We start from the raw sequence: 14,822 nt of genomic DNA on the forward strand, positions 1-14,822 counted from the left end.
GTTACATATTTAAGGATAAAAAGGTTATGTAAAAAATGTACCTATCATTAAAAATCATAATATAAAACTAATACAAACAATAGGATTTGATTTATCCAGCTAATTATATTTAGCATTTCTATCATGGGGCGTGTGGATGACAGGTGGTGGGACAGTATTCAAAGAACACAAAGTATGTCATATTAACACACAAAGAGAGAGGTTGTTCTGTGGATTGTACAGCTTGTGTTGAATACTGTGTGTAAGGGAAACTTCTGTAGCAATGGAGATTCAGGACTCAGAGAGACACGAGGAGAGTTGGAGCTTTGATGTCAAACACTGATGGTTTATTTGGAGCTTCGGCCGGAGAATTCACATCACAAATCCAAGAGCCAGAGGTTCTGACTTCACGGTAGGGTTGCCACGTAAATTCTGAAGAACTCTACCCCACACCCATGTATTTAGCTAGTTCAGAGAGAATAATCAACATTGTGCATAACAAGATAGAGTCATAACACCTCTATCAGCTGACGCCAACAGGCAGGAACAGGGAAACAAAACACTGAGAGCACAGCAGCCAAGGTTACAGGTGCGTGTGCTCAGTCAGGACAGTATAAGTTATGGACCTTGGAAAATATTTCCCCAACACTGTGAACATGTTTATTAAAGTATGTGGTGCACTGCAGTAGTCCTGAAAGTAAAGAGGCAATCATATGGTGGATCCCAAAAGGTTAAGAAGTCTCAGATGGAGTAGAGTCTGATCTGCTCCTCCATGTCCACATCTGAAACCTCCCCAAACGTCTCCTGGTTGTCTTTCAGCAGCTTGAAGATGGCGGCCAGCTGCTCTCGTTGTACCCTGAAGTGTATCAGAGAATAATATATAGTTGGGAAAGAACCAAGAAAAAAAGTCTACAAACTGTGGAACTTTTATCAGGTGGAATTCATAATGACAAACAAAACCCATTCTGTAAATGTACATTAAGAAAGCAGCGAAAGAACACTGAAACCACTTCTGCCAAGTGTCAATATTGATAAAAGTAAATACGCTCTTGTAATGTAAGAAAATACCGTACTCATGTTGTTTTTAGTGCTATTTCTTGTCATAAAAAATATGGTTGTGAGCAACTGAGTAAATGAGTCATTGGGGACATTAAACGTCATCTGGCCGCACACCAGTCCCCAAACTCATTGCTATTGCATTAAAAAATTATTTGTGAAGATTACCTTTTTTAATAAAATATGTATCAAGTATCATTAACTTTTTATTTTCTGAAATAATGCAAAATCCAATGGAAAATAACCTTGGACTTTTTCGGAGGGAAGGGCAATCAATGCAAACTTTCGGGGTGACATATACAAATATTTCTTCCCTGCAGCACTCATGCTAATAAATACTGTAAAGACGAAAAATATGTTAAATGTCAAGAGATAAACTATAAAGACACATATACAAGGAAAAACCAAATAAATACATAACACAGTAGAGAATTTAAAGGATTATATTGCAGAGCAACGCAGCGTATTTGTTAACTGATGGACGTTTTACAGACCAAAACATTTTTTATGAAATGAATCAAAAGAGTTGCATGAATCATCCTCTTTACTGTCACAATACTACGGAAAGACAAGGGAAACACAACGGGAACAGACATGCCAAAGGGTGAATACTGGTAGAAGTTGCATCAGAAACCCTGCTATCTGCTGTTTGCCAAGTAGAGGAAGCCATCGTGACCTCATCCAATGTTTGTTAAAGTTTTGAAACCTTGAGTTAGACATTAAATTGAGAGCTAGGGTAATTTTCTTCAGACAATCAGATTTCCTTTTGGCACCAGTGCGCCCCCCGCTGGCAGGTGGCCTGCTACAAGATCTAACACAGTAATAAGCATTGTCAACTTTCACCTGCGGATTGTAGTCATTACATTTGACCAACTGTCAAGCTGAATATGCAAAGTATTTATTATATTATGACATGCCATTTTTATATCCTGTTTTATAGAAAATAATAGTTATAACGGTGTTACTGTTTTATTACATGATATACTAAGTTATGTTTCTATGAATGTACATATTTACACAGCTGAACGCAAATCATATTATAGGTAATCACTCATATCAAACAAATGCAACTTATTTTATATTATTTTGTATAGTTTATATTTTAAATTCAATTTACAGTACTGCTGCTACAACAGAATTCCCCCAGCTGTCTGTTATCTTGACGTCACATTATCAAATAAAATGTCCTTTTATCTTTTCTTTATCAGAAGTTATCTCATTTATTGTCACTTACTCAACATGATGAAGCACATTGTATTAAATAGGAGCCTTTACATTGAACTCTTGTAATAAAGTTAGATGTAGAAAGTACATGTAATGGGATAACAGGTGGAAACTAGGTGTTAGGTACATCTAGAAAAAAGCTTTTTTTCTCTTTTTGTGAGATATTTTGTGGTCTTTAACATTTAATAAACCAACTTTATCAAAGCCTATCCCTCAAATGTCCCCCTCACCCTCACTATTCCAGTGTGACACAATCACTTTAGAGGTGGTTTCCGTGTCAGCCCGAGTCCCAGTGCTGCGTTACACCGAGTCCTCCTTGTGGCAGAACAGAGGAGAGTCCTGAGAGGATTAACTAACACTTCTCTGTGAGTGGACGACTGGAGACACAATCAACACCTGCTGTCACAGCTGAGAATCACATGTCTAATGTGGCACAACGGGGCAGTGGGGGTAGGGGTGTGTATCGGTCGCTTCATGGCCATCTGAAGTAAAGAGCTGATGAGGCCAAAATCACTTCTGAGGTTAAGAAATGCAAAATGGTTTTGGAGTAGTTTTCAAATAATGGCCAGAAAGTGACTCCTCTGAGATAAACGGGTGAAAATAATAATACTTTACCACATAACTGCTCCTTTTTCAGGCCTACAGACAGTTACAGACTGTGGTGGAGTGTATCCTGTAATGATAAGAGCAACATCTTGTATCCTATGTGTCCTTGTTTTGTTGTGCTTTCTTCACAGTCTTGTGTCATTCATCCTTCAGCTAATGCCTGGCAGAGACTCAATCTCGCCTTACTCAGTCTAGCCTGAACAGGAAAACTGACACAGCAGCTAAACAGGGAGCGAACAGCAACAACACACAGACAGCGTAGGGAGATTAGAGGAAGAAAGATAAGGAGTCAACACTGAACAGGATGGGCAATTTATATGGCTCTGTTTCCTTAAACTGCAATTAATGTTTATTCCTGGTTAATACATTGCTAACTGCGCCAATAGGTTTAGGGTTTGAATAAAAAAGCTGGATTTGTTTTGGTATTATTTTACTGTGTTATAACGAGGCCAAGTAGGATATGTTTTCTGTCTGATGGTAGAATTAGGGAAAAATTAGTGAACCCATTTTCATGAAATTTATAAGAGGGTTTTAACAGGGGCAATTCGTAAAAAAAAAAGTAAACATAGCGAAGCAGGGCATTATATCTGTTACAAGCCATAAGTAAGAAGAAGTTTTGGGTTGCCAGGTTGTGGAAAATCCTGCTTTAATTCATCAGGGATGCTCCCCAATTAATTGTTCTTAAACTCATATAAAGAGAACCATTACCGGAAAACCGGTACTCATATTGATCCTTTTCACTGACCTCTGCTCCTCTTCCAGCTCCTCTGACGACATCATCTTCTCCAAGTGATGGGATCGCGCCTTTCCAGGGACGTACTTCAAGGAATCGTTTATCTCCTCTTTATCTGATGAAGCAGATCATCCTTGATAAGAAATCTTACACCAAACATTTATTTTGAAATAAATAGTTGCATATATTTGAAAATGTATCTCACCATCTATCCCCGGGCTCTCTGTGGCTCCTTCAGTCTGAGGGATTGAGAAAGCACACTTTAGAAGTTGCTTTTCAGAGAGCCCAATGTATGACCTACGACACGACGAGGCCTCGGACGACCAGTCCACCTCTAAGCTCTCGTGTCTACACCCAGAACTGGGCACGGACAGGCTGGTTGTCGAGTGGTGCTTAACTGGTGTTGCCACTTCTTTTGTGAGAGGGTGAGGATGTGCCTCCTCCTGTCAAAGAATTAAGGGGTGAAAAGAGGGGCATTTTTTTCTCCCTTAAACTTTATCAATTCATGTTTTCTTAGGTAGCCCCGGATTAGAAACTGGTTTACAGATATTGAACTCCAAACAAATACCCCCTTGTGTTACCTGTATTTCTCACCTCTCCTGGATGCTGATCTGGCCTACACTTGGCGCAGGTGTCAGGTTAGCTTTTCATACCTTTCTCCCTTGGGTGCTGATTTGACCTCTTTACATGCAGACATCCAGTTTAAAAAAACAGGCCAGTGAGGGTCTTGAACATTGCTGATATGTGTGGAGGAGGCTCTATTGCCATATTTCTATTAGTGAAACCAACATATATCAAAAGAAGACTAAAGTTGTGTTGCCCTTTTCTTATTATTGATACCAATGTATGCTAAAAGACACAAAAGTACTGTCATGGTCAGTCCGTGTTGCCCTCAACATCCCACGTTTATTTTGTGGGATGTTTCCTACTAGAAATATCCCAATAGTTGGAAATCAACTACTTTTAAAGTACTTTGCTTTGGTACAATTTTTAATATTTACTTGAGTTTTCCATTATATTTTAATTAACATTGTTATGCTTCCGTTTAAAAGCCCATTTGTTCTATTATTGAATAATACGTTGATTATTTCCCTGATTGATAAAACAATATTTAGTCTAAATTATAATTAAATTACACAGTTTCTCTTAACGAAATGTGAGCTCTTCAAATGTCTTCTTTATTTAGTTAACTAACTTTATTTTTGCGGTAGAATTTCAGAAAAATATCATCGGCTAATAAAATGTAAAGAAAAGTTACATACTAAACTACCACCAGTCTATATAAGAAATTAGCCTCATAGACTTGCTACAATGTTAAGATGTTTCTAACATATTAATGAATCAGTAATAATAATCCAATAATAATAATAAAGCAAATGTATCTCTATTCATTTTTCTAATGTTTACCCCACCTGAAGTAACATTTCAAAGGAACAGCTACATATACATCACTTGTATATTTCCGTGTACTTTTTACTCCACTAAATGCAACATATTAAAAAAAATAATCCTTTAAACTAAACGTATTTCATGTCTCCCATCTTGCCTTTTACTTTTATAGGTGATACATTATTACGTTACACTTTAGTGAATTCAATTTATAATGCAGCTAAGGAGTGTTTGGTAGCATTGCTGCTTCGTCCACCTCTGACTGGACATGCACACTGTACTTGAGTGGGAGGTGAAGTCAGTAAAACAGATTATGCAATATAAAACAAACAATCACAGCTCTCTCATAACGGTATTGGACTACAGATTACTTACTGAAAGCACAGACTTCACTACATCCCAGTGATCATGCGAGTTTGCGCTGATCTCACACCAGTCGTCCGCCGCCTTCTTCTTCTTGTCCGGCAGATGGCCGTTCTGCTGCGGCCCCGCTTCATCTAATCCTCTGGCTGCACTGTGTCCGAAATAACTTGCAAAGTCGGCGCAAGGCGATGAGCCGCTAAATAAAGACGTAGCGACCACAATAGCGAGCAGCGTGAAGATAACAGCGGATATTACAAAAGTTAGATCCATTTCTGTGGAGCCTGGTGGATGGTGGTGTTAACAGGCCTGTGTTGTGACCGTCTACCCCGCTTTCTGTTCACCTGAGTCGGCCGCATTCAATTACAGTCGGCCATCCCGCTGCTTGTATTAATCCTCCCCAGACATCAACGTTAACGAGCAGCGTTTACGGGATATGCTACAATCTCCTCTCGGAGCAGGACGTCACATCCTCCGGCCCCGCCCCCACGTCAGCAGAGTGCCCCAGCTTTATTACCCCGCTCCGCCCCCACCCACCACGTCCAGGTGCAACGTGCCCGGCTCCCTTCTGCTGGTAATCGCCTCAGAGGTGAGAGTAGCGCACACTGGGAGATGGTGATGGTTTGTGACAGCACCAGGCTGATGGAGTCAGGCTCGGTTTACAGTCTGCACCAGGGATTAATCGACACCTTCAAACTACATTACCCCCAGAGTAATCTACAGTCATAATGGTTGAACCCAATATAATATTGCATATTCCGATTTGTATTTTAAAACAATTTATTGTGCATGTTTCTTTTATTGAACTCATTAAACAACAGTAAACATATCCCACATTAACTTATCCTGGTGCTCAATTCTTGTTGAAATACACGGCTTCAACAATCAAGTTCAGTTTAAATATCTTTACATCCAAAAAATGTGCTTGGAATAATTAGTTAATTATTAAATCTATATACTTTCTTCTTAAATAATTTATAAAATGTAATCTACTCCTATGAAAAATGTAATGTATGTGAAAAAACACTTTTTCCCAAACAGTAGTCACCGTGGCCGTATTAGAACTATGAGACAATGATAAATGTTATTATATAGTGTGACAGTGGCACAATTGGAAAAGTCACATTAATGCAAAGTTTAACAGAGAACAATCATTTCATTGTCAATGCAAACCATTCTGATAGTTGTGCGTATGACAAATAAATACTTGAAACTTGATTTGGAACGACAGATGTTTATTGACATTCACCTAAAGCAATTACAAGACGTTTGAGGTTCAGAGGAATGAAATACACAAATAATTTCTTTAAGCAGCCTGGACTGCCCATTAAACCCTTCACTAGGAGTCACACTGGATTCAATTAAAACAAAAAACCAAGCAAAACCAGTTATTAACAGTGGATAAACCACAGAGGAGGGGTGGAGAGTGGGAATAGAGAGAAAAGGAAGGAGAGAATCTGTACAGCACATGGGGAGGGGAGAGGGGGGGGGGGGGGGAGATCACAAGACAGGAGAGGATAGGTGATCTGCCACACTTGTGAGCTTACAAACCGGCAAACAGCAGCGGAGGGTCGAGCCCCGGAACAGCGCCGGGCACTCAGCACCGCAACACGCCACACCATGTCACCACCGCACTGCACCGCATCTTAACAGCTAACCAGCATTACTCAACTGCTACACAACTGCGCCTAGTGCACAAAGGATACACAAGAAAGAGGGTTAGAGTCATAGGAAAGCAACTTTAGCCAGACAGAAAATAGAGATTTGACAGAAAATAAAAACATGTAGTCTGCGGGATAAGCAAATTAAAATATTAAGTGCCTTTGATGTTTTGCCTTTTTCACTGTACAGGAAAAAAAATATTCTCCATAAGAGTGGTAAAACAGATGTAAAAGCTCTGAACATTCAACATTACACCCTGCAAATAAAACGTTCATATTCATTTAGAAAGAGTATTAAACAAGGGGTTAAATTAAAGGAAATGTAAGTTCATAAAAAAGTGCAAGGGTAATTAAAATGCAATAAACCCAATTTAAATCAGCAAGAGAAGAACTTATTTTAAATCCCTTTCAAATTGCTCAACTTCGCAAACAATGATCACATCAATGTTACAAAATTGTTTTTGTAAATAAAGTCAAATCTAAACATTTTAGACCAAGCTCCAATAACCTTTCAGTCTGCTTTCAGTGGTAATAGTGGAGTCCACTTGCTCAATGTGAGACTCTTCCTGATGTCCTCAGCAAAGGCTCAGTCATCTGAGATCTGCAAAGAAAGACAAAACAGAATTAGGAAATGCCAAAAATATTTTATTTCTAAAAACTCCTGAAGCTGACCTAGACATTTAATCACAGTGCTTGTCTGATCTGCTCACAATAACATTAATCATAGTGCATTTTCCCCCTGGGCATCTTCATGTATACCCAACATTTCTAGTAACTTTCACATTTGTTTACACACCTTACCCGGCCCCCCTTTACAATAGTACTAGCTTTAACAAGTCTTACACCCGGGCGAATTGGAAAAACAAACCTCGGGGGTCCGTTCCCTTTGTGAGGCAGAGGAGCCCACAGGAACAGGTGGGCACTGACTGCTCAGTGCATCTGCCTGTAATCCCCGCCAACGTACCTCACCACACCACCTCACACACCAACTGACAGCCCGAACCACTGCCATGACGACCTGCTCCATAGCAACCACCGTTGCCTTGGTGACCTGCTCCTTAGCAACTGCCATAGCTCTCAGCAATCAGGCAGGTCACAAGGGCGGGTCACACACTAACTGCTCTCACACTGCCACACCCCCATCTCCTCCTCCTCTCTTTGCAAACAGGACTCCGCAGCTTGGAGGAAAGAATTCCACATTTAGGTGAACGTTTTTGAGTGAAGCACCCCACGTCCCTCCCATACAGCCCATTTTGAAATATAGGTTACACTAGGTCCAATCAACCCAAATCTCCTGTTGTCTGTGGGTGCATAGATTGGCAATGCAAAGTACAGCACACACAGAACTAGGACTGTAGACAACATCAGTCCCAATCTTATTTTTACCATTTCAAAAAAAATGTTTGTTACTTTTGTGCAAATGCATGACATGTAACACCAAGACTGCAGAATAATAACCCAACTGATGACAAATAGCCATTTTAGGAATACTATTTGAAGCAAATAATATATTACACCCTTCCCCCTTAATACCGTCATGCTGTGTCCAAGACTGGATTAAGTCTCTGCTCCGTTGTCCTCTGGAGATTTTGGCCTACTCTTGGATTTGGAGCGGGACCTCGATTTGGACCCTCTGTTTGAAGGCGGGGTTCGACTCCTTGACCTAGAAAACCGGGACTTTGAGGGAGATTTTGTCTTGCTTCGTCTTGGGGTCCTGGACTTGGACTTGGACCTGGAGTCGGAGTGAGACCTGGAGCGGCTGTAGTGGTGGCGGCTCCTGGAGCGGGAGCGGCTCCTGCTCCTGGAGCGGCTGCGTCTGCGATGTCGAGGGCTGGCTGAACGACTGGGAATACAGAGAGAAGAACAAACCAAAATAAGATGGAAACTGACAAGACTTATTGTCAGAGAAAAAGAACACTCACAATCAGGATAATCAGGAATATCCTCACACCAAGTCTTAGACAATTTTGCTGTTTTAAAGTGTATTTTAGTTATGCAGGTGCTCCTATCTGTAATGCAATGCTTAGTATTTGGATTCCATTTTTAGGTTTTAAAGTCTATTTTGAAGATAATCTGAATAATTTCGTCAATGGCAGAATCTTAGTCAGTATAATATTGTCCCATGCCTACAAAATCAAGGATTGATGATGAATGACTCCTAATACTTGCAGATTACTAGATATTAAAACAATGGTTAGATGCAGACTTACTATATTATATCCACAGCAACTATATGTAAGTAAAGCTACAACAAAGAATAGTAACTACATAATGATAAATGAACTGTCCTGTTAAACTGAAAGGGTTGCTTCAACTTAAGAAACACTAACATACATGGAAAACAAGCTGAAGATGACAAGGTTAGTTATGTTTTGCACAATTTTGACCCCCTCCTATAGCAACAATACGCCACAGCTAAACTTAGTATCCACAACAGTATTTACCTCCTGCGTCCGCCGTACCCCCCTCCGGATCTGCGCGGCGGAGCCCCTCTCCGGCTGTACATGGAGTCCGGGGGTCTCCCGTAGCGGGCCATCTGCACCCGGAGCTCCCGCCCGTCCAGCAGCGCGCCGTCCATAGCATCCATTGCGTCCTCGGCGTCGCGCTTGTCAAGGAATCGCACGAAGGCGAACCCGCGGCTCTCCTTAGTGTACCTGTCCCGGGGGATGTAAACATCTCCCACACGGCCGTACTTCTCAAAAACTCGGCGCAGAGTCTCCGGTGAAGTACGGTACGTCAGGTTGTCCACTTTCAGGGAGGTCATCCCCTCAACGTCTGGCGGCGCCCTTCCGTAGCTCATTGTGTCTGTCTCCAGTCAACACAGCAGCCCAGTCCAACCCGTTAGGCCCAACCGTTATGCTTGTCTGTTAATCTCCAATTTGTGTAATTATTGCAGATTTTGGGATATTATGACACTGGCTGTCGTCTCTGCGGCACTGGTTTCACCTGAAATGGCGGCAATAAAGCTTCCTTTTCCTCTTTCATTCTTGCGCCCGTGTTGGCCTCTTCTGATTGGCTGCTCGACTTCTGCCACAGCACTGCCCTCTGTCGACAGGGAGTAGCTTTAAACGATAATATTGGACAAACTGCTGCCTTTGTTCTCTTTAGTTTCATTCATATAAGCTAGTTGTCATGAGTTAAGTTTTTTATTTTGTTTATCAAGGCCGGACAGTGTTGCTGTGAATCCAGGGTCGCTTAGAGTTTGGTTCCTGTGGCACTACTTGTTGCGGTACAAAAAAAGCACAGCAACAACCTTTCCCGTTTTGTACGCTGAACTGAGTTTTCTACTGCCAATTTCCACCCATGTTTAGAGGGTAATGTGGTTTTTGCTCGGTGTGTATACCATAGTCCCGTCCTCTCTGCACTGCAGTCAGCACTACTCGCACATTTGGCGTAGGAAGGTCACGTTACAAAGTGGGTCGGCACTATCTGCTGCTGCTGCTGGAGAGAGGAGGACTGCGCAAAAAACCACGGCCCGGATTTGTGCCTGCCTTACGTCATAGGAAGCCTCGGACCTCTCTGACAGGATCCAACAATGAGAGGCACCGGGGATGATGTGTGACCATAGACTGTATAGTGTGTGACCAACAAACAGCGGGCCGGGAGATGTCGACGAGCAGCACACGGCTGTTTTGAGCCACACACTCGCCCGTAGAGTAAAAACCAGTCACGGAGAATTATCGCTTTGATTGCGGCTCACCATGAGAGTGCCTCTCCGCTGTTAAAGGGACAACTACGGCTGTTTTCTGCCTCAAAAACGAGCTGGTGACCGGGGAAGGATAAGCAGCTGGATAACTAATCCCCCAGGACGGTCACATTCACGACGGTGTTTGGACCCGATAGAAATGGACATGCATGCAGGGTAGCACGGACTGGATTAAACGATAGGGAATAAAAGAGACGCCGCGAACAAAGCGTACCCGAAGAAGTGTTATGCCAGTTAATCCGTGTGGTCTTTATTTGACTGGAAATGGGAGCTTTAATAAGCAGACAAAACATAGGCGTGGAAGAACTGGACATTCCGTCCAGTTCGGTGTACCGTTATCCACCGAAATCTGGTAAGTCACCGAGCAGGTCACACTGACTGCGGGTCACTGTAACATGCTTTAAAGCTCAATTTCGTGTTTCAAACGCATGGAAGGGAGATGAAAGTAGGGATCAACATCAGAACCATCACCCTCTTACCTATAGCTGCAGGCCTGCAGAGCATTCAAGCCTGAGGAGCTACCTGTGGAGAGGAGAGAGGACCAATAACGAATTTTTCTGAGCTTTCTTTCAACTTAATTTCTCTCTTTACATATTCAAATTGCACACTGCCTTTGTCTCATGTTTATTCATAACGTTTTATCATGTAATTTAATGTATTTCTGGCACTGCAGCATTGCTAAATTGTCCATGGAGCAACTCATTTAAATAGCCATTGGCTCTTATTGTGGTGCATTTATGAGCTGGACCTCTGATCATGCCTATCTCAGTCTGTCTGTTAAAATGAATCATTAATGATGGACCCCAAGAGGAGGAACATGAAAAATACCTACATCATCATTAGCAGCAGAACTTTTAGTTTACAAGAAAGGGCTACAACCAATGTTTTTCTTTCTGTGTACTTTAATGTGCACGTCATCCTTTTTACAAAATATAATGATGTCAAACTAGAGAAAACTGTTGTTGAGTTTTCACAGTGGTCCAAAAGAGTAACAAAGCCCAAGATATGTAATGTTTATTTTTATAAAACCGAGAAAAAGCAAAAAACAATTGAGATTTGGAATTTTAGATTTATATATTTAATAATGAATAAAAAAGATTAGATTTTAAGTATGTAGATTGATAAATTAATTGTTTGACTTAAAGATTGACTATTGTAGCGAATTCAGTACTTATTTAAACCCACATTGTAGTAGATCCTTAAACCAGGTATCAACTGTCATCATTTTTGTTACATTTCAGCACATTCCTTGAATAAATAACTTAATTTTTAGTCAGTAAAACTTTAGAAAATAATGGAAAAATTCGACCATGAAGACATACTCCAATTGTTTGTTTTGTCTATGTTCAGTGTGATCATTATAGGCTTCTCATTTGGAAATCAGAAAGGAAGCTGGACACGTTTTGGAATTTACATTTTCTGTCAGTTGATGATGAGCTCGACTCATCATCTCAACATCTACAAGAGTCTTTGTTACAATAACTGTTTTAGATGTTGAGATGAGACTTTTTAAAGCGCTTCAAAGGTTAATGTGGAAGCAACATTTTTAGGTTTTGGCACATGTATCAAAACATTTCAAACTATACCAAACATGACCCTTATCTACCCGGTTCACCTGACTCACAAGCTGTCCTCTCGACCCTAAACTGACCTCTTGTGTTTTCAATCTGTCTTGTTATTGTTCCTCGATGTGACATTTTCTGATTGCAGCGCCCTGTTCTGCTCCCCACCAGGGTTTAGCAGTAATCCAATATTACCGCCATAAAATCTCATTGTGAAGAAATAATGTTATTGCTTTCCCACTCTATTGTAAGCAAAGACATAAAGTAAATGAAAATCTCTCACACATTTCGACCTGGAACCAAATTAGGGAACAGAAATTGTGATGTGTTGGGCTTTGACATCACAATAATATCTTAGATCTATAGTGATATTATGTGCTGGAGAAAGGAGGGAAGGGAAGGAAAATTGTTGTCTTGTGGCTACCATTAAAGCCTCTTTTGTCACATAATTTAGCTGATTTGTCACAGGCTCTTTGATTGTGTGATGTAACAATCCTAGTTGCAGCCGTGTGGTGGTAATGATGGTGGAAGGGAAGGAAAGAAGCTGGTGGCGATGGCTGCTGGTGAAACCGATCTGTCAGCCACAGTTCCTGTTTCTGGGATCTGGTGACAAATCCTCAGCCAAACTCGCTTCTCCCACCTACTGTTAATAATAATAATAATAATAATAATAATAATAAGGTGATGAAGAGTGAGAGCCAGAGCCCATTGTGGCTTTTTTTTAGTTGATGAGTTGCCGTGTTATGGATTTTTTTTCTACAGTGTGAATGGTTTCAATGTCAAAGCATCCAAACCCACCCTCCTCATAGCATTAAAGAGACAGTTCAACATAAAATCCAAATGTCATATGTAGTATATCGCTATTTTATCAGACTAGATTGTTTTGGTGTGAGCTGCCTATAGTGTTAAAGTTAATATCAACAGACCTTGTTGTTATCAGAGTCATGTAGGAACTATGTAGGTCTGTGGATAATCTTGAGTTACTGGTTCATCATTTATGGAAATAGACAATGACTGTACAGTTTTTCAAATGTAATTTTGGCGCTTTGAGCGGATCAGCCAGTTCCATTATATTCCAGGGAAGTAAGACATCTCTGAGACCAATATCTCCACTACTCACGCAAAAACAATCTTGATTCATAAATAGCTATACAGTTAAGGGGCACATTTTATTTTCGAGTTAATTGTCACCTTTAATAAGAGTGAAAGATGCCAGTATGTAGGTCCTCCCAGCAGCAGATACATGACTTGCCTCTCCAGCATGTATTTAAAGACTGCGAACCACCATTAAAGTCTTATGATATTAGCTCACCCTGTGATTAAAAGGTAAAACGTCTATTTAGTTTTGTTGTCCACGACCCAAAGTCTTGGTAAACAGGTGGAAAAGCTGCAATAGACCCAATAGCAACTCAGCTTCTGTGAGAATGCCCTCACAGATCATCAGTACGGAGCCCTGGAGGGTTCATAGAGAGAAAAATAAATAAAACGAGGCCACGTTTTATTAATTTGTGCGCACGATATACTTTCTCGTTCGCACAAGATACGAGTTACCGGTGCGCCAAGTAGGAAGTGGAGCGCACAGGAGACAACCGTTTCATTGCAGACTGTTATGTTTAAGTGGGGGAAATGGCAGTGCATACATTATTTGAGATATATTTCAATCTCGGACTTCATTTTAGGGACATTTCGGCCAGAGGTGTAGAGCTATTTGTTTAAGCACCGGATTCGCAAAACAGGAGAGTTTGTGAACCAGTCTGCCTTGATCTATGAATTCATGTCCGTGACTCTCACAGTATCTGCTATCTGCACTCAGAGAGCTGTGTCTTTTACGCAGCGCCTTCACTGTGTTTACCTTCATTAGAAAAGCTGAATAGAGATCGAGGCTGCTAGGTGTTAGCCACACACACACACACACACACACACACACACACACACACACACACACACACACACACACACACACACACACACACACACACACACATATCAAACTGCCCGATTATTCCCCCTATTACTTGTTTTATGAAGGAGATGTCCGGTCACCAGGGCGCATGATGTGTAAATAATCCAATTTGTGTTCTGTAAAACTGAAAAGGATATGACATTGTTTTTGTTACTTTCGTTGCAGTTGTATATGTCTTAAATGTCCTGTTTTATTTAGATGCTTTTATTTTGAAGGCGAGTTTACGCTGTTTTCAGGAAGTTCTTGTTGCTATGGAAACGTGATATGCTACAAGATGTGTGTGTGTGTGGGTGTGTGTGTTCGGTATGTGTGTGTCCGACACCGGCATTTGTTTTCAAATGACCACGAACAGTAATTTACACATGGCTAACTCCATATGTGTATTCCCAAGTGAAAGAAGTTCGTTTAATCTTAATCTCGATGTAGGCTAGTGCTAAGTGCTGTCGGAGTGCACCGGAACGAACACCACTATCATAATATCTTCTGAAAACAAATGCCCACACACACAGACACACACAAACATACACGCCCTGGCGACCAGACATCTTCTTCATAAAACTAATAATATGGCGTAATAATCGGG

General features: G+C 41.0%; 3 protein-coding genes across 13 annotated transcripts in view; 1 reads left to right on the forward strand and 2 right to left on the reverse strand.

The window, feature by feature from the left end:
* Positions 1–416: 416 nt before the first annotated feature.
* On the reverse strand, positions 417–5,818 carry LOC117544739. Of its 2 annotated transcripts, XM_034214121.1 has the most exons (5): positions 5,363–5,818; positions 3,804–4,041; positions 3,611–3,713; positions 2,875–2,932; positions 417–835 (listed from the first exon to the last, which is right to left on the reverse strand). In XM_034214121.1, the coding sequence occupies exons 1-4, from the start codon at positions 5,618–5,620 to the stop codon at positions 2,899–2,901; spliced, it is 633 nt and encodes a 210-aa protein (XP_034070012.1). In that variant the 5' UTR covers positions 5,621–5,818; the 3' UTR covers positions 417–835; positions 2,875–2,898. The 2 variants fall into 2 exon arrangements, with proteins under 2 accessions (XP_034070012.1, XP_034070003.1); XM_034214112.1 differs by lacking the exon at positions 2,875–2,932 and having other exon boundaries at positions 419–835.
* A 747-nt stretch (positions 5,819–6,565) lies between these two features.
* On the reverse strand, positions 6,566–10,092 carry srsf2a (serine and arginine rich splicing factor 2a). Of its 5 annotated transcripts, none has more exons than XR_004568695.1 (4): positions 9,453–10,092; positions 8,542–8,851; positions 7,517–7,609; positions 6,566–7,035 (listed from the first exon to the last, which is right to left on the reverse strand). XR_004568695.1 is itself a non-coding variant. In XM_034213530.1 (3 exons), exons 1-2 carry the CDS (start codon positions 9,806–9,808, stop codon positions 8,566–8,568), a joined length of 642 nt encoding a protein of 213 aa, XP_034069421.1. In that variant the 5' UTR covers positions 9,809–10,092; the 3' UTR covers positions 6,566–7,609; positions 8,542–8,565. The 5 variants fall into 5 exon arrangements, 2 of the variants coding, with proteins under 2 accessions (XP_034069421.1, XP_034069404.1); XR_004568693.1 differs by having other exon boundaries at positions 7,973–8,851; XR_004568692.1 differs by having other exon boundaries at positions 6,566–7,609; positions 7,973–8,851.
* A 336-nt stretch (positions 10,093–10,428) lies between these two features.
* The window catches only part of rnf157 (ring finger protein 157), a 28,224-nt gene continuing 23,830 nt past the window's right edge, over positions 10,429–14,822 (forward strand). For 2 of the 6 annotated variants that reach the window (XM_034213483.1, XM_034213501.1), the window contains exon 1: positions 10,430–11,066. In XM_034213483.1, the coding sequence (XP_034069374.1) occupies positions 10,979–11,066 (88 nt within the window). In that variant the 5' untranslated portion in view covers positions 10,430–10,978. Of the gene's footprint in view, positions 11,067–14,822 lie in introns of all 6 variants that reach the window. The other 4 variants (XM_034213475.1, XM_034213458.1, XM_034213492.1 and 1 more) reach the window with 4 other exon arrangements.

Source organism: Gymnodraco acuticeps, unplaced genomic scaffold (genome assembly GCF_902827175.1).
Source record: "Gymnodraco acuticeps unplaced genomic scaffold, fGymAcu1.1, whole genome shotgun sequence".
NCBI classification, from domain to species: domain Eukaryota; kingdom Metazoa; phylum Chordata; class Actinopteri; order Perciformes; family Bathydraconidae; genus Gymnodraco; species Gymnodraco acuticeps.

Coding starts and splice junctions, on each gene's coding strand:
- LOC117544739 (XM_034214112.1), bottom strand. CDS start 5,620: ATGGATCTAACTTTTGTAATATCCGCTGTTATCTTCACGCTGCTCGCT. Junction 4,042..5,362: donor TAGTGAAGTCTGTGCTTTCA/GTAAGTAATCTG, acceptor ATTCTTTGACAG/GAGGAGGCACATCCTCACCC. Junction 3,714..3,803: donor AGAGAGCCCGGGGATAGATG/GTGAGATACATT, acceptor CTGCTTCATCAG/ATAAAGAGGAGATAAACGAT.
- srsf2a (XM_034213530.1), bottom strand. CDS start 9,808: ATGAGCTACGGAAGGGCGCCGCCAGACGTTGAGGGGATGACCTCCCTG. Junction 8,852..9,452: donor GGGTACGGCGGACGCAGGAG/GTAAATACTGTT, acceptor CTGTATTCCCAG/TCGTTCAGCCAGCCCTCGAC.